The sequence below is a fragment of the Leptidea sinapis genome, chromosome 11 (genome assembly GCF_905404315.1).
Source record: "Leptidea sinapis chromosome 11, ilLepSina1.1, whole genome shotgun sequence".
Classification (NCBI taxonomy): Eukaryota; Metazoa; Arthropoda; class Insecta; order Lepidoptera; family Pieridae; genus Leptidea; species Leptidea sinapis.
In genome coordinates, this window is record NC_066275.1 from 11,164,096 (window position 1) to 11,183,373 (window position 19,278).

General features: G+C 34.0%; 1 protein-coding gene across 2 annotated transcripts in view; it reads left to right on the forward strand.

Moving 5' to 3' along the window:
• The first annotated feature begins 1,637 nt into the window (after nucleotides 1–1,637).
• The window catches only part of LOC126966854 (lachesin-like), a 65,335-nt gene continuing 47,694 nt past the window's right edge, over nucleotides 1,638–19,278 (forward strand). For both annotated transcript variants that reach the window (XM_050811119.1, XM_050811120.1), the window contains exons 1-2: nucleotides 1,638–1,804; nucleotides 12,985–13,041. In XM_050811119.1, coding sequence (XP_050667076.1) covers nucleotides 1,705–1,804; nucleotides 12,985–13,041 — 157 coding nt within the window. In that variant the 5' untranslated portion in view covers nucleotides 1,638–1,704. The remainder of the gene's footprint in view (nucleotides 1,805–12,984; nucleotides 13,042–19,278) is intronic.

Here is a 19,278-nt window from a genome sequence, read left to right on the forward strand (position 1 = left end):
ACACAGCATCTATAAAATATAAATTCAAAGTTAAATAATCGACAAAATGTATTAATTTTAGCCGATCGATTCCTTTACTGATGCAAAGTACATTGCATCGGATTTGCAAGGATTGATTTGGTGCTAAACCACGTAATGTTTTTGTCGGTGATGATGTCGGCACAACGAATTTAAATTGATAATAAGGGACGAGACAAGCAGGACGTTCAGCTGATGGTAATTGATACGCACTACCCATTACAATACCGTGCCGCTCAGGATTAAAAATCCCAAAAACTCTAAGCGGCACTATAATTGCGCTTGTCACCTTGCAACATAAGATTTTCAGTCTCATTTGCTCAATAAATTCACTAGCTACGGCGCCCTTAAGACTGAAACACAATCATGCTTACATATGCTGCTTCACGGCACAAATAGGCGCCGTTGTGGCACCCATAATCTAGCTGGCATCCTGTGGAAAGGAGCCCACTGTTAAAAATTTGTGCAATCAAGAATAACATTAAGCCGAACTTAAAATGATTTTTAGAATTTAACTGTTACAAGTGTGTGGAATAAATCTTGATTTTTCGTATTTTTCGCACGGGAAATACGTAGGTGCTTGAGATTCTGGAGGAAGAGACTGGAAATGAATGACTATGTCTCATTTTCCAGTTTTTATTATACGCTCACCTAGGGTTCCTTAGATATATAATTATACATTATTAGGTACCTATAAAAGACAAATGGCAATTCTAAAAAAGGCAAATGTTTTTTTTAATTCGTGTTAAGTGAAATACTCAGATAGATTAAAAATCTATCTCAGATAGATTAAAAATCTATCTGAGCTTATTCCAATGAAGCTTTTATACAATACCATATTTAGACATGGACACTTTAACTCAATTTAAAATTTGGACCACAGTTCTTTGCTTTGATTACAAATGTATAGTTATAAGACTTTTTCGTATATTTGTAGTATAAGACGGTATTATTTGGAAAAATCATAGTTCTAGGTCGACATAGATGGCCGTATCTTTTTTTCATTAATATTTTTCACACATTTAAGAGACTGTAGACTTGAGTATGTGGTTTTCATTTCTACTCGATCCCTCCACACGTTCCCAAAATAAAGGGTCTTGACAGACACACGGACGACAACAAAGTGATCATATAAGATTTATTTTTTCCTTTTAGGTAAAATCTACTCAAATTATTCTTCTTCGCATTATTATTAAAAATTAATAGACCGTGCTACAATTAAAAATCATAACAAATCAATACCGCCGTTACGATGCTCATGCTCTTTTAAATAAATTGATTATATAAATTATAAATAAATAAATCACTGTGTAAAACGATAATCATCTATAACGTATTCATGAATAAATAATATCTTGTGGCCAGATGAATTTATCATTGGTTTATTCGGATTATGCATATTTGACAGCGAACGTCTAAAGCGGGCATCGCCGCGCGGTCGGTTATTCGTCTTTTGTCTTATTTTATTATGCCATTATTCGGTGCCGGCTATAAAGGCAAGCGAGACGGTTTGTCTGCCTGCTCCCAGTTTTCTCGCCCTTGTTTATCCGGTATGGGGTAGAGTGGGCTGGTAGCGGGTAGAACCGGGGCGTTACCCCGCGTCAGTGCTTTCGACGACTGCCACGCGATGGCACGCGCTTATCCCGCGCAAACATACGACTTTTCACGTAACATCGCAAAATACAGATGAAGTTTCGACACGTTTTTACTCACGGATACAAAATGACTGTTTTTGTAAATTTATATTGTGTTGTTTGGATAGCTTTAACCGCCTGCAGTACGACAGGTGAGTGGAGAATACAATTAGCATTTTTATTGAATTCGTTGACAACTTCGAGAAGTTTTTCTCCATTGAAAAAGTGCGGAATGAGTTTTCGCCTTCAGGTATTTTCGCCATTATTCTCTCCATTTACTTCTTGCATAAAATTAAGTCAAATTTGTATTTTTTGCCGTTTATCTTTACTACTTACGATATGTTGTTCACGAATATTATTATCTTCTGTTTTGTTTAAGTGTTTCTAAGTTAGGTATTTTATACAGTTCATAATATGGACTAAGATTAATATTATATTATATATTAAGACATAACATTTATGAAAAATTTATGTTATAATGTATAAGATATTATCTTACACATAACTTTGTATTTAATTTAAACAACGTTATTATTAATGTGTAAAATCACTTTCACAAAAACAGTGCTTAGCTTGCAGTAACGCCTATATAGGCGTACTCTACAAATAACATATTAATAATATATTAATTACATAAATTCGTTAACTCTGTATCTACTAAGCGGACATAATATTTCATTACATCTGATTAACTTAAAAACCAACAAAACTTTTTTCTTACAAGAACCACTTTTTACCATAAGGTTATTTGAATAGCTTAATAACTTTCCCAGATCCCTTAGAGTAAAAATAAACGATAAATATAATTAATTTATTATTATTTAAATTATATTTAAACGAATTGATGATAACCTGAGTATTATTTGATAACAATACAGAAACGTTAATGTAATATTTACTCGTTACTATTCATATTATCTTTGACAGATAAAAGTTGAACTCTACGTAAAAGTAATAAAAACTACTAAACAGTTAAAAGTTTTAAACTACAATGATACAGAAAACTTATAAATGTACTAAACTAACCAACAATAATTTAAATTATTATAGCAACGTTAGCAATTTTCTATTCTTACTTAGCACACACAAACACACACACACATATCCATACATACACACACATACGTCCATGCACACACACACACGCGATTTTTAATTTTTTTTATTTTATACTATTATAGGGGAAGATACTGGACCTCACGACACAGGGAATCCTAGTGTGAGGCCAGAATACTTGTAAAATTAAAGTTACTTACTTTGTACCAATGTATACTTTGTAACAGATATTTTGTAACTAATATGGTACCCCAATAAATTATTCTTATTCTACTAAATAAATAATTAATTATATGTTAAACTTTGCTCTTTTTCCAGTCTTAATATCAGCTGTTTACCATTTACAACTTATTTTCCCAAAAATAACATAAATACGCTTTGGAAACGTCTCATTCACAAAATTAAGCAAACTTTCATTTGAGACGTCAGGAATTCATCCTGTCAAGAACTTACTTATTAAATTAGCAAGCGCGGCCGAAGCGATAAGAATAAATTTAAATTAAAACATAACAGAGGTGGAGAGCATAGGTACTCAACCCCACCGAGATTTCAAATGCTATCTGTATTCAGAGGGTTCAAGATAAGACGCACTCCTATTTCTTTAACATTATTCCGTTAACAAGGGGAAAGAATCGCAAACAAAATGGACAGGGGTCGTCTTCGTGAGTCATCCACGGATTTCCTGAAACATCTCCGTCCAAGACAGTAATGGATTTTCTTCCATTACCCGATGGAAATGAAAATGTTCGCGCTATTCTTGTTGTACTCATATCGATTAAATGACGGCGCAATATAGTAGTTCTCACTTAATATTAATGTAACGCTCTTGACAATAGGATTTGGAGTATATTCGAAAATTTTGCTTTGCTGTTCTACACCCTCGGGAATTGAGAACGTTTTGAGAATTTAGGCGTTCTTTAGCATTTTTAGGGTTTTGTAGCAATATCATTTTTTTCTACACTGAATACTTTGTGAGAGAGACACTTCCAAAGTGGTAAAATGTGTGTCACCCTCCCCTGTAAATTCTCAAATACGAGAATGATAAAAGTAAAAAAAATATATGATGTACATTAGCATTCAAACTTCCACTGTAAATTGGTTTGAGCGACATCTAGAAAGTCGTTTTTTTAATTCGTCATAAATCGTATACTGCAATTTACCTTTCATTCAATCGACTCAAATATAAAGTTACAACGAACTACAAGAACTTTTATATTAAGTTACTTGCTGCTACGGAACCCTTCATGGCCGAGTCCGACTTGCACTTGGCCGCTTTTTATTTCATAAATAGATAATTTATTACTTTTATCTTTTTCTATAATATTATATAGACTATTACACAGAAGAGTTTTAAAGTTAAGGGTGCTAAGGAAGGCTCCAATTTTAACTACAGTTTTTCTTATATTTTTACAGAAAAGGTACTTAATTACATCTATCATTATGTCCTTTATAAGAATGTGAAAGATAATAATTTTAAGTAAATAAATAAAAGAGGACAGATCACCGCCGCCCACATTCTCCTGCTATTTTCCGCCCTTCCCAGCCCTTTAAAAAGACTAATTGCCTAAAGTATTAGAGCAGGATGGTAATTGATACGCCTAACCATTACAATGCAGTGCCGCTCAGGATTCTTAAAAAACCCAAAAAGTCACCTTGAGAAATAAGATGTTAAGTCTCATTCGCCCAGTAATTTCACTAGCTACGGCGCCCTTCAGACCGAAACACAGTAATTTTTATACATTACTGCTTCACGGAACTTGTAGAAAAAGGCGCCGTTGTAGTACCCATAATCTAGCCGGCTTCCTGTGCAAAGGAGCCACTGATAAAATGTATATGAGGTAATTTGTCTAATATTCTTGATTGCTAATTCAATAAGTTATTGCTATTGGTCATAAGTTGTTTTTTAATATTTGATAATTTTCAAAAGTCTTGCGCTGATTGATATTCTTTTTATTCATGACTAGACTATGAACAGAACGTAGTCTTCGTCCTTGGTAAATTCGTATCATCTTCCTCTGGCCGTTAGAAAATTGACAGAATAATATGTGACGCTATATCCTTTTGTATACCCTAGTCGACGGAATCGCTATATATTGCTGGTTAACCAGTAAACGCGTAATAAGCTACCAGTGGAAGGCTCCTTTGCACAGGATACCGGCTAGATTATGGGCACCACAACGGCGCCAATTTCTACCGTAAAGCAATAATGTGTAAGCATTACTGTGTTTCGGTCTGAAGGGCCCCGTAGCTAGTGAAATTACTCGGCAAAAGAGACTTAACATCTTATGTCTCAAGGTGACGAGCGCAGTTGTAGTGCCGCTCAGAATTTTTGGGGTTTTTCAAGAATCCTCAGCGGCACTGCATTGTAATGGGCAGGGCGTATCAATTTCCATCAACTGAACGTACTGCTCGTCTCGTCCCTTATTTTCATAAAAAAAGTAAACAAACTAACTAACATAGATCGCCATTAATTATAACTTTTCCATACATTTAAAGTAAGACAAAAGACTGTCAGTCTGGGAGTCATATCTTGACATCGCTGCGAGAAATATTTTATCCAGGATAGGAGAAATAAATTTAATAACCGATATTATAATAAGGAAATTCACAAACGTAATTAAAGCGAGATGCGACAACGACAAGGTCAAATAAAGACCTAAAAGTCTTCAGACTTTAAAAAAAGAGGGTGTTCTTAATTCGACTCGAACGAAATCAAGAATTATTTAAATGTCAAATATTTTCTGAACTGTCGTTAAATGTCGGTTGGTGAATAATAATAATTATTATTATTTATAATAAGAAACAAAATCTGGGCATTCTCTAATTAATTACAAAGAGTACTCTATAAATTTAAAACGTATATTATATTCAACGCATGGAACAGGGATTAAAATCCGGCCACATCCTGCCCTCAAAGTAAACTGGGCGCCCGGAAACCGCATCAAAATATTTGTGGCGTAAACTAAATTCTAATAATTTGCAGCTAAGTTCAAATTTGTAAATCCGCTAACATTTATTGTAACTTCAATAATCAATACTTATATTATGGTTGTTTATTAACTCTTACGTCGGTGGCTTAAAGCGAATAAGGGAAAGCAATAATTTATGCAGCTTTCTTTCGGAGAAAAAGCATTTACTGTACCTTAAAATATTTATGCGATAATTTTTAATGCACAACTAATACGAAAAGAAGGCTCCTTTGCACAGGATACCGGCTAGATTATGGCTACCATAACGGCACATATTTCTGCCGTGAAGCAGTAATGTATAAGCATTATTGAGTTTCGGTCAGAAGAGTGCCGTAGCTAATGAAATTACTGGGCAAATGAGACTTGACATCTTACGTCTCAAGGTGACGAGCGCAATAGTTCTCTCTAATTCACCCATTTTTTTATTACTGTTGAAACTGTTAGTAAGGAATAAGCTTTTAAAAACCCATATAGCCCTAACCCATCACTCATTACATTACATCACTACATTATAATATGTAAAACAAAGACATCCACTGCTCGTTTCATACTAAAGTAATAATCTAAAATTGATAAAATAAACGGAAAGTGGTAATTTGAACCTTCTCCAATTTAACCCCCAGAAAACTCAAGTTTGCGCGTTTACCACAAAATAAATCCCATTCCCAATCCCATCCAACGACATGGGTACCTTCATAAAAAGCGCGTACACTTTTTTAAAGGGACGAGACGAGCAGGATGATCAGCAGGTGATAATTGATACGCCCTGCCCATTACAATGCAGTGCCGCTCAGGAATTTTGAAAAACCCAAAAATTCAGAGCGGCACTACAACTTCGCTCGTCACTTTGAAACATAAAATGTCTTATTTGCCCAGTAATTACATTAGCTACGGTGCCTTTCAGAGCGAAACACAGTAATGCTCACACATTACTGCTTCACAGCAGAAACAGGCGCCGTTGTGGTACCCATAATCTAGCCGGCATCCGGTGCAAAAGAACCTCCCACTGTCATATCGGATAATTTCAATGCATAAAAATATTATATTATATTGTATTTTACTGCTGCTAACAATATTTTTTTTTTAATTCAAAACCAGACGAACAAAGATTATAAGATATTAATTAAAAGTTTAGTTACTGCTTACATCATGCCACGGATTGACAAAGTAATCGCTAGAAATCCGAAAAGGAAATGTAAACAAAATAATAAAATGAAACACATTTATTTTGTTGTCCAATACTATGAGATAATATTCAGTTTTATACGTTGTTATTCATCGTAAGCTGCTCAGACCTTGTAAGAATTCCGCCAGAGCGATAAGGGTTTTATAAAATACCGAAGTCAGTTCTCTGAACCAAAAATATTTTATACAATACTCAGTTTCGCCATGTGAGTTTCTGTGGAAAATCCTTCGATGTTCTTTTATATTAAAGTAAAACGAATTGCAAAACAAATATTTATTAGATAGGTGAGTTAAGGTGATAAAACAGGCCATGGATTTTTATAAAATCGCAGAATAGTTTGCTAATAATAGTTCACCAGTGGGAGGTTCTTTTGTACAAGAAGCCGGCTAGATTATGGGTACCACAACGCGCCTATTGCTACCGTGAAGCAGTGAACATTATTGTGTTTCGGTCTGAAGGGCGCCGGAGCGAATGAAATTACTGGGCAAATGAGACTTAACATCTTCAGCCTCAAGATGACGAGCGCAATTATAGTGCCGCTTAGAATTTTTGGGTTTTTCAAGAATCCTGAGCGGCACTGCATAGTAATGTATGTATGTAAGGCGTATCAATTACCATCAGCTGAAGTTCCTGCTCGTCTCGTCCCTTATTTTCATAAAAAAAACACGACGCTCTCCAATGGTCTATTAGTTTTATTTATATAGTGCACTGTTCATTTATGGCACAGGCATCAAAGTTGTAAAAAAACGGCCAAGAGCGAGTCGGACTCGCCCATGAAGGGTGCTGTAGCAGCAAGTAACATAATATAAAAGTTATATAGAAAGTAAAATGAAATGAAATTATTTAAATGAAAAAGGCAAAAAAAATTTGCTCAAAATCATCCAATGCAAATGAGCTCACATCATTTATACGTATTAAATAGAAACTACTAAATTCAGTTTAGAAAAAAATATATTAGAAACCTCAATATCATTTCCATAGATAGCCCCAAGTTTCAGTTCTAAGTATGGGAGCCCCCAAAATTTATTTTTATTTAACCCTAAAAAGTATTATCAATCCCGTAAGATAATCCACCTAATGATTTACAATATGAGTCGTGAGTTGGACGCTGTACAACTGTTGGACGGTATACAAATGATTTAGTACTCCAGTTTTGAGTCTCGTGCCAGATTCTGGCGAGACAACACGTCCTGAGGATGCCTCGTGTAGAGGCGAAACACGTGTCGAATTGTTTAAAAACAAATATTGGCGGAATTAACACTAAAGAAAACTTAAATCATTTGTATAATTATGGATTTCCGCAAAGTAACGCCTACTTCAATAAATTTGCTGTGGAAGGTACAATATTCAACAAGAGAAGAGGGTAAAATTAAATTTGAAAACAAAATTTATAAACGATGCGGTACTCGAACCCGCGACCTCGCGCGTTCCGTGCGAGCGCTCTTCCACCGGGCCAACCGTGCGAGTGACGTATCGTTAAATAAATTTTGTATATCTTGTTCAACTCTCAGATTGTGGCTTCATCTATAGGATCTACTTTACAGTTGATAACCTGCTCTACCCCAATAATTGCATATTAGGAAATTGACTTGAGATGTTGGTGATTTTAAAGAGCGCTCGCACGGAACACTTGAGGTCGCGGGTTTGAGCCCCGTATTGGTCATAAATTTTGTTTTCAAATTTAATTTGTGTAATTAATCGCAGGAGAGAGGGTTATCACTTTAAAAAAAATAACAAATTGTTAAGAGAGGAAAATGTTAGCAACTCTAACGAGAATGAAAGACTAACCCGAGAGTGTCAAGTTTCACTGGATAGGATACATTATATTATAATTCTCTTATTACTCCACTTACGAAAACTAAAAATAACTATTTTTGAAGTTATACTTCTTAACGTGCCTGTTATGAAAAAATTATGAGATGAAATTTTAAGATGCACGCGCATCACTGTAATATAAAAGTAACAGGTTGAAATTGGTTCCTAAAATTTTATGACGTTTGCGTCATTCGTCTTATTTTTGGTTTCTTCATCCATTATTAGGACAGGCAAAGGGTTCAAGCCCATACAGCCGTATTCGTTATTTAATTATTAATTGTCAAAGCCATCTTTGCAAGATTTTTACAAAATGTGGTCTTTATAAAAAACATAAAATAGCACGCGGAATAAATCATTTTAATGATTTTTGCTTCGTTAGACGAAAGAAGTATAACTTCTTGCGTGCATACATAAGTACATACACACTTTTTTATAAATTCAGTTATTTGATCCGAGAAGCAACCTTAAAAGTATAACACACTAGGTGATCCAACAAACGTTGTATTGCCATTTAAGTTATAAGAAAGAAATAAATAATTAAATTTGTTGGAGTGTAAAATATAGATGACGACCGACCTATCAAATGTTAAATCGAACATAAAATATATCATAGTATATACAATAATTATTATATCCGATAACTATCGGTTGCAACATTAGGGACACATCAAAGGAAAAACAAAATTGATGTTTCTATTTAGTTCCGAGCATTTTCATATCTATTCAATGCCTTTGAAACCTTCTCTGGACTTCCACACATAATTCAAGACCAAAATTAGCTAAATCGGTCCAGCCGTTCTCGTGTTTTAGCGAGACTAACGAACAGCAATTCATTTTTATATAGGTAGATAGATAATGAAAAACATTTAAGAAATTGTAGGTACGCATAATGGAACGATCTGAATGACGCAGCCTGCAACTGTCAGATCAATACGTACTTTCAGAGAAGGTGTAGTACAAAAGTGAATTTCTAGATTGTATTTTCAATTAGTTAAATATTACAAATACTCCATAACTTTTCAATGCTTTATTCTGGGTCCAAAAATAGAAATTATTACCTTCAATAATTTATACGTCTAGATAGAGTCTCTTGCTTTTAGACCTATAAATACAGGCTAGGAATAACACTCTAGTGTGCGTGACAAGCTACGTCTTACACTGGCGATTTGTATGACACTTTGTGCTAGTGTGCGTGAATTGCTCAAAACAGAGGTTCGTTCTAAATTCAATTTTGTTTGACGGATTCACAGCTGTCATTGTCTATTTAGACGTAAATGATCTAAGATTTTTACAAACAATCAAAATGGCATTGAAACTTGATAGCAAAACTAAATCATTGATACTTTAACACATATTTATAGTTAAAATTATTAATTAAAACTTTAAAAGCATTTTGATACTTTTAAAACCATTTTTTTTTTCAATATTTACCGTTTTCCTATGAAGGTTTGTAAGTTAGGTTTATATATTTATTTTGGAATTATTTGTAAAAATGTTTTCAAACTATAATATTAATATATTTTGAAACAATCGAACCGAAACTATTGATACATTTTTTTTATAAATCTGTTAATTAAAATTCAGTCTTTCGACATATATTTCCTATATTGTTGCATTTATAACGCGGAAAAATAACAGTTGCTGAAAATAATAGTAATATAAGATTTAGTAAATATTTTAGTTCAAACTAGCTGACCCGACAGTCGTTGTTCTCTACATAGTAACTAAAATACTGTTTTTTTATGAATTTGTTAATAATATTTCATAACATCAAGAATTTTATCATAAAATATGCTCCCTGTTGTTATACTGCGATTTTTTCACAGCAGAACTGTCAAACCGTGCGTCAATAAAATCAACAAAGCAAAGATTGTAAATAAAAATAATTATGGGTCCGAAAGTCGTAAATCGAAATAAAAACTATCCTAACTTTCAAGTTACACTAAAATGCACCCCTTGAAGTAATTCCCATTAAATTCCGTTCATTAGTTTAGGAGTTCACTGGAAACAAACACTAAGACACTGGACTTATATATTTGAAGATAGGCAACAATTTGATTCTAAATATTAATTTGCCCAAATAAAACGGTGAAATATAAACAGAAATACACATAATCAAAATTAATCAAATTTTCACCGCAGACTATGCTCGTTTAATTAATTACTGACCCTAACACTCAGAGAAAATTCAATGAGAAACGGTATCGTTAGATATAGAAGTTAAGATGTTCCAAGTAATCCAATTCACTTATGGTAAAGTGGGGTTGGCTGTTTGCTCGCTGACCCAGTGTCAACGAGGTTTGAGTAGTTAAGTATCGGGGAGTTCCTTGGCTATCGTAGAGCTAATTTAGTTCCACTGTTCAACATTTTTATTATGTCATAGTCATAACAGTGGGAATAGCAATTAATTTTAATGATGCTCAGGGGGGAAAGGCAAAGGATGCTCTAAGTAGGTTAGAACAGTTGTCAATAGATGGATAGAATTTATGTCATTGTTGTTTTCACAGTTCTGTCTCAAGATAATGTGATAGTTTAAGAATTTAGTTGATAGAATTCCAAATTAAAATTTAAGAATGAGTCATTTTGGGCTAATTTCTCAACAGTTATGTAACCTATGCCCTTAGATTAAGGATTGGTCTCCGCTGTGCTCCAACTAGATATCGCACTGTCTAAGAGCAATAGCTTTTTTATTACGGCAACTATTAGATACTTGTGTGCGTGGCATCTTTCAAATTTTGTTACATACGCTTCATGCTATTTTACATTGTACTTAATAAAATACAAAATACTTACTGATGGTATACTGTGATCCCAGTGTTTCTAATTTCTTGCAGTATTATATTTACAAAATTTACTACGCAACCCGGAATTTTAGTTTCAATTATAAGAAAAGTTTAACAGCCGTTTCTACATGTTGCACGTCAACGAGCCAATCTAGAAACAATGTGTGACATTTTTTCTAGACCGGCTCGAATACGTCCATTTTGGCGTAGTATTAGTTGCCACACTTTTCGACTACGCCTGCGGTATCTAATAAAAAACAAATCAAATGAAAATTTCTTTATTTGTACACACTCATTAACAAGCACATAATATGAAACTCTCCTGTTAGTTTTGGAGTTAGATAATCTCTGTTAGTTCTATCTAGTGTGAGCACAGCGGAGACCAATCCTTAATCTAAGCCATGCTATAAAAAAGTTCTCATCATTCTTAAGCTTTATTGCTACTTATTATTATTTTAAAAACTGTTAAAAAATAATTATAAATATCTATTCTATTAAGAACTTTACACGTAACCACTAACGTAATTCTAAAATCGGTAATTTTAAATGCGTTATACAGCTTAAAAGCAGAATATTTTACGAACATATTGCGTCACATTGAAATATTCCACGAATTTTCCACTCTATCCATAAAAAAATACTAAAACACTCAACGTACTCGTAAAAAATCACGTCATCTCGTTAGTTCACCCATCGAACATACTTGTGTGTGTCAATTATTCATCTCCACGCCTATAATGGAACAGTTCTGTAGCGAAGAGGGGCTGTCAACGCCGTCGATAATGGTATATATTTACCTAACAAAGGCAATTTATTGGCTACACAAAATCAAGTAAATGAAAGGTGAAACTGACGGTGTTTAGCGGTTTGAGTTACGTAGTTAAAATTAAATTTAGATCATTACGAAACAATACTATGCCGATTATAATATTAACAGGAACTTATTATCCTATAATTAATTGTCATTGTATAAGTAAGACTTATCTTAAATATTTGTTGAGTGATTTTGTAAAATTAGAAATTTGGCTTATTAAAATGGTTTTTTTTTATGACATAAAGAGACGTGGCGAGCAGGACGTTCAGCCGATGGTAATTGATACTACAATTCTGAGCGGTACTACAATTATTGTTGTCGTCACTTTGAGACGTAAGATGTTATGTAATTTTACTTGCTACGGCGCCCTTCTGACCGAAACAAAATAATACTTACAAATTACTGCTTCACGGCAGCAATAGGCGCCGTTGTGGTACCCATAATCTAGCTCATCCTGTGCAGAAGAGCCTCCCACTGGTAAATGCGTGCGGATATTTTTGCATTCAATAGAGGCTAATCTTAATTACTATTGTTAACAAAGTTGATTTATCGCGCCGCAAAATGACATAAAGCGTAGCCTAATTCCATACGACTCCAATCACATCCGCTTTTCAAAATACTGATTTATTTGAATAATATTATATTTGTGCATAATATTTTGCATTCATCATAAATTATCAGTGATTTCACAATTTTTTATCGTTCACAGGTCGAGAAATTCCTGGTCAAAATGTTGTATCCGTAGCGCCTATACAAATCCTGGATGGTAAGATTTTTTTTAAATACGTACTGTATAATTATAATAATATTATCAATTTGGTATGAGATTTCCAGCCCTGTATTTTCACGGGTACGGATCGGACGTAGTGCAAAAGCGCTCTTATTGAGTACAGTAGATTCAAAAATCCAAACAGTTGTCTAGAAATGAGTAAAGTTAGTTTTGGTAGGTCTAGTTGGAGGCTCCTTTGCATAGGAAGCCAGCTAGATTATGGGTACCACAACGGCGCCTGCTGTGAAGCAGTAATGTGTAAACATTACTGTGTTTCGGTCTGATCGGCGCCGTCGCCAGTGAAATTACTGGGCAAATAAGACTTAACATCTTATGTCTCAAGGTGACGAGCGCAATTGTAGTGCCGCTCAGAATTTTTGGGGTTTTCAAGAATCCTGAGCGGCACTGTAATGAGTAGGACGTATCAATTACCATCAGCTGAACGCCCTGCTCGTATTGTCCCTTATTTTAATAAAAAAAGGTGAAGCATACCCCCTACCGGCATATGGCACCCTATTTGACGACACATTCCGTCTGTCAGCTGGTATAATATATTGTACCACGTATTCACGGAGTATGTACTGCTATTGCTGCAATAACAAAACAAAAATGGCGAACATGTAGATACAAAAAATGTGCGAGTGCGATTGAGTTCAGTTATCCATAAAATAATTAAAGTTATGAAAGAAGCATATGAAATGTGACATTGGGTAGGGGACATGCTAGTGTTATGGGCTACAAGACAATGATATATTTAATACAATTTACTTACTTAAACATACATTGAGTCATATAAACATACATATAAACATTCATAAATACATTTAAACATCCATGACTCGGAAACAAACATACATCATATATATAAAATTCTCGTGTCACAATGTTCGTTCCCGTACTCCTCCGAAACGGCTTGACCGATTCTCATGAAATTTTGTGAGCATATTGAGTAGGTCTGAGAATCGGCCAACATCTATTTTTCATACCCCTAAATGTTAAGGGTGGTCCACACGAATTTTTTTTTTTAATTTTTTTGACATTTTTTTTAATTTGTTTGATTATGAGTCAGCATTAAAAATACATACAACTTCAAATTTTCACCCATCTACGATGAACAGTTACTTTTGTATCGCGATTTTAATATCGGCAATACAACGTTTGCTGGGTCAGCTAGTATTCATCATATAAATGCTTGCACCTACCGGGATTCGAACCCGGGAACTCTAGCTTAGTAGGTAGTATCACTAACCACTCGGCTATATAGGTCGGCTATATAGGTATTCTGTAATACGTCTTCTACAACTACACAAACACCTTAGAATGGTATTGTAACGCGAGTTCGTTATAGAACGAAACAATATAATTCTTCTAACACATCTATATTCACTTTCACTTTCTATTAACCATATTAATTATAAATCACCGTTTTCACTTCTCATCATTTCTACTCTGTTACTATTCGATTGTCTTCTCATCCGCGTCATTATTTTAAATTAGAATGAAATACACAAATAAAATTTGAAAAATCCTAGAAGTGAGGGTTATCACTTTAAAAACATAACATATTGCTTAGATTTACAAGAGCGACATCTCAAGTCAATTTCCTAATATGCAAATATTGGGGTTGAGCAGGTTATCAACTGTAAAGTAGATCCTGTAGATGAAGCCACAACCTGAGAGTTGAACAAAGCAAACAGAATTTTATAACGAGGCGGTACTTGAACGGTTAGCTCAGTTGGTTAGAGCACCGGCACGAAACGCCGTGGGTGCGAATCCCGCATCGTTCATAAAATTTTGTTTTTCAAATTTTATTTGTGTATTAGTCCTAGAAGTGAGGGTTATCACTTTTAAAACATAACATATTGTTTAGAATGAAATATTATTCTTTTACCACACGGCCAACCATAGAACAATGAGTTCTTATATGTGGATTAGAACTCCTTGTTACAGTATTGTGCAAATAACACATGAGTATTTCTCTGGAAGCACGTAATGAATATCTAGGATTAGTGAATCTATTTGTCACTCGGTTAGCACCGCGGGAACTGCTTTCACCTGCTGTTTCTACACATTTATTATCACACTTAACTAACAAGTAAACAACTAAAATTTTTCATTAATAAAACTTTACACGAATTAGACTATTCCTCTAAATATTGTAATACACACATCTAAATGTTTTGAGTTTTTCTTTAGTGTTAATTCCGCCAAAATTTGTCTTTTGAACAATTCGACACGTGTTTCGCCGCTACACGAGACATCCTCAGGACATGTAGACTCGCCAAAAACTGGCGAAAAAAAAAAGTTTAATATTTTTAACTCCAAAGAATGAATTATTTTTAACACTAAATAAAACTCAAAACATTTGGATAATTATGGATTTCCGCAATGTAACGCCAACTTCAATAATTTTTTTATTGTAATACAGCACTAGTACCTAACATAATTTTTTAAATTAAAACGTAAATGTTTGCTAAGTGAAAACATAGAATTTATCGTATCGTATATCGTGCAACCCACACCACCAGCTATGCCAAGCTTGGGGCAATAGCATTTGTGTAAAAAACATACTTAGGCACTTCATGCTTAAGGCATGCTATACACACTTTGTCTTTCTATCAGCTGTCAAGCCATTGCTACTTATAAAATACTAGCTTTTGCCAGTGACTTCGTCCGCGTTGAATAGTTACTTTGAGCATTTTTTTTATCTTTTAGGATACTTTTCATCTAATACACGCGCAAACTACTCATTCCGCTGCTGGCAGTGGAATGATGACAATCTTCTATGACAAATCATATTTCCCTTGTTGTTGTGGATAGTCTCTATAATAGTATTTCCCTGAGAACTTTAATGTCCTATTTCATCCCCTTGTAGTTAAAAGTTTCAAAAATGCTCGACTAAAAGTTTATAAATTATTTCTCATCAATTAGTGCCTAAATACATATTAGTTTCATGGTTTTATCTTCGATTATAACGAATTTCCATACAAACTGCCAACCCCTATTTCAACCCGTCCATTTATTTATTTTTGCAATAAAAGGTAGCCTATGTCCTTTTTCAAGAACTATTCTATCTCTGTAAGTACTTAATTTTATCAAAATCGGTTCGGTGATTTAAACGCGAAAGCGTAAGAAACATACATACATTCACATTCATAATATTAGTAGGGATAACCCACTGACAAACGGACGGTCAGCGGTGTGTCCCTTTGAATATAAAATCTTTATTACGTTAACCAAAAACACACTAGAAACGTCAAAAAAAAATATCCGACCAAAACACATGTCATAACTCCCACATTGAAAGAATTTTACGACTGCAGCAAAAAATTGTGCGCTGCCAAAACTCTGCACACTCAAAATGGAAGCAAATACCCCTTTGCAATTCCTACAAAAGAAATCTAACAGTTTCAGGAAAACGTGTTAATAGGTGCCGAGCTATTAACCATACAAGTTTTAACAACCATTTCACAATAAAAGCGACTGATTGCTCGAGGACAAATTGCTTTGCTTAGATTACTTTACTGATAGTATGAGTGAGTGTTGAGCGGAAATAATAACTGTTTAACACTTATTAAATGGATTATATTACCTCACGATATCATAATACTTTAGTTAACATAACCGTTTTTAATAAAATTTGTAACAATATCAATTTGGTCTTAAGGACTTTTGACACTAAATGCCGGCGACCTTCAGCGATATGAGTTCACGGCTTCTATGTAACAAAGCCAATATTTTCAAAATTCTTGGGTCGAAAATGTAACATTTTAACAGGCGCAAAATGCTTAATTGCTTACAATCCTCATTATTGATTACTAATCTGAATAAATGTACCTACATAAAAAAGTAAAATCTATAAGAACAACTTTTATGATAGTAGTATACTAAATAAATGCATGATGCCAAGAAAAAACTTGTTTAACTGCAAAGAAAACTGGTAGTTCATAATAGCTCTGGAGTGCTAACTTTAACCAACAATAAGCATTAGCAACCTACAAGTAAGACTTAAGGGTATGTGTAACAGGATAAAGTAGTGTTCATAGCTCCAAATTCTATATTTTCACCACAAAACTTGTCTAAAAACACCTTGTTTGCATGTTTTCTGTTTACCCTTCGCCTTAAGGTATTTAGCGACTGAAACTTTGCTGTGAGCCTTGAAGAACTTTTCCTAAAAATAGGATATTGATTTTGAAACCTTAATAAATAAATCTGTCTGAAGATTTATTAAACTGAAACGGCGAGGTTTCAAATAATTGAACCATATCTAAACTTGTTACCTAAATTTAGCCTCACTTCTCCGATTTATTGCACAAACTAAAATTATAACCATAACAAGTGATGTAACCTACCCCAATATTTGAGCAGCTTATCAACTTTAAATTAGATCCTGTGTATGAAGCCACAACCTGAGAGTTGAACTAGACATATAAAAGTTTTATCAACGATACGTCACTCGAACGGTTGGCTCAGTGGAAGAACACTCGCACGGAACGTGAAAGGTCGCGTGTTCATAAATTTTGTTTATAAAAATTGTGAACCATACCTGTCATGAGATAAGATTTATTAAAAGGTTGAAAAAACGGTTGCTGTAATATTGTTACAACAAAAGTAAATTTGCATTTCTTGAAATAATAAATTTCCCTATGGAATACAATAATTACTGGGCTGTACCTGAAGGTATTTCTGACACGCGTAAGACAAACCGGTTCAGTTTGGATTAAACAAGTTTTGTCGTACTTAATGGATTTGGTAAATATTTTTCATTCGTTCTGTATATAGGCCAGCTATGTGCATATATATATACTAAGGTTCTACAAATAAATCTCTTCTCTAATATTATAGAAGAAAGTTTGGAATTTTGAATTTTTACCTACTATCTTTCACTTTCATTGCCTACTTGAAATCAAGAATTTTTCAATACCTGTAGAGTATTATTAAATTTACTAATGTAGGTACAGTTAAATGTAGTAATGAATTTTAAAAGCGGCCAAGTGCGAGTAAGACTCACCCATGAAGGGTTCCGTAGCAGTAAGTATCATAATATAAAAGTTATATAAAAAAAAAGTAAAATGATATTAAATTATTTAAATGGAAAAGGCAAAAAATCTTTACTCAAAATCATACAGTACAAATCTCAGCGCTCACATCATTTATACGTATTAAAAAAAACTACTAAGTAACTAGATCACGTTCAAACCACTTTTCAGTGGAAGTTTGCATGGTAATATACGTCATATTTTTTTTTTAGTTTTATCATTCTCTTATTTTAGAAGTTACAGGGGGGGACACATTTCACCACTTTGAAAGTGTATCTCGCGCAAACTATTCAGTTTAGAAAAAATGATATTAGAAACCTCAATATCATTTTTGAAGTTTTTATGAAATAAATTATTTGAGTTTCGGTTCTAAGTATGGGGAACCCCCAAAATTTATGTTTTTTTTTTTATTTTAATGAGGTTCACACAATACATCTACTTACCAAGTTTCCACAATATAGTTTTTATAGTTTTGGAAAAAACCGAGACAGACAGACAGACATGACGAATCTGTAAGGGTTCCGTTTTTGGCCATTTGGCTACGGAACCCTAAAAATGTATTAGATATAAATTTGTTGTAAAGTAAAATCTGAATATTGATTGTATTATAAATGTGTGTATCTAATAATCTGAAAGGAAGTAATTAAAAATTTTGAAACTAAGTGAAAGAAAATTGACGAGACGAGCAGGACGTTCAGCTGGTGGTAATTGATACGCCCTACCCATTACAATTCAGTGCCACTCAGAATTCTTGAAAAATCCCAAAAAAATCTGAGTGGCATTACAACTGCGCTCGTCACCTTGAGACAACATATGTTAAGTCTAATTTGCCCAGTAATTTCACTAGCTACGGCGCCCTTCAGTCCGAAACACAGTAATGCTTACACATTACTGCTTCACGACAGAAATAGACGCCGTTGTGGTGCCTATAATATAGCCGGTATCCTGTGCAAAGGAGCCTCCCACTGGTAAACAAAAATAAATCTATAGTTCTACTTAGTAGACTTTCGACTACCACAAGATCTAGAGATTTATCACATGTCAATAAGAGTCCGTGAAATAAGAAACGTCAGAGTCGTAGTCACGCGTAAAAATATTTAACTTACTTCACGTAAGTAACATTCAAATTTATTTATTAGGTATCACTTGAAGCTTTTACACAACATCTGTTTGAGTTAAAGTACGGCAAGAGAGC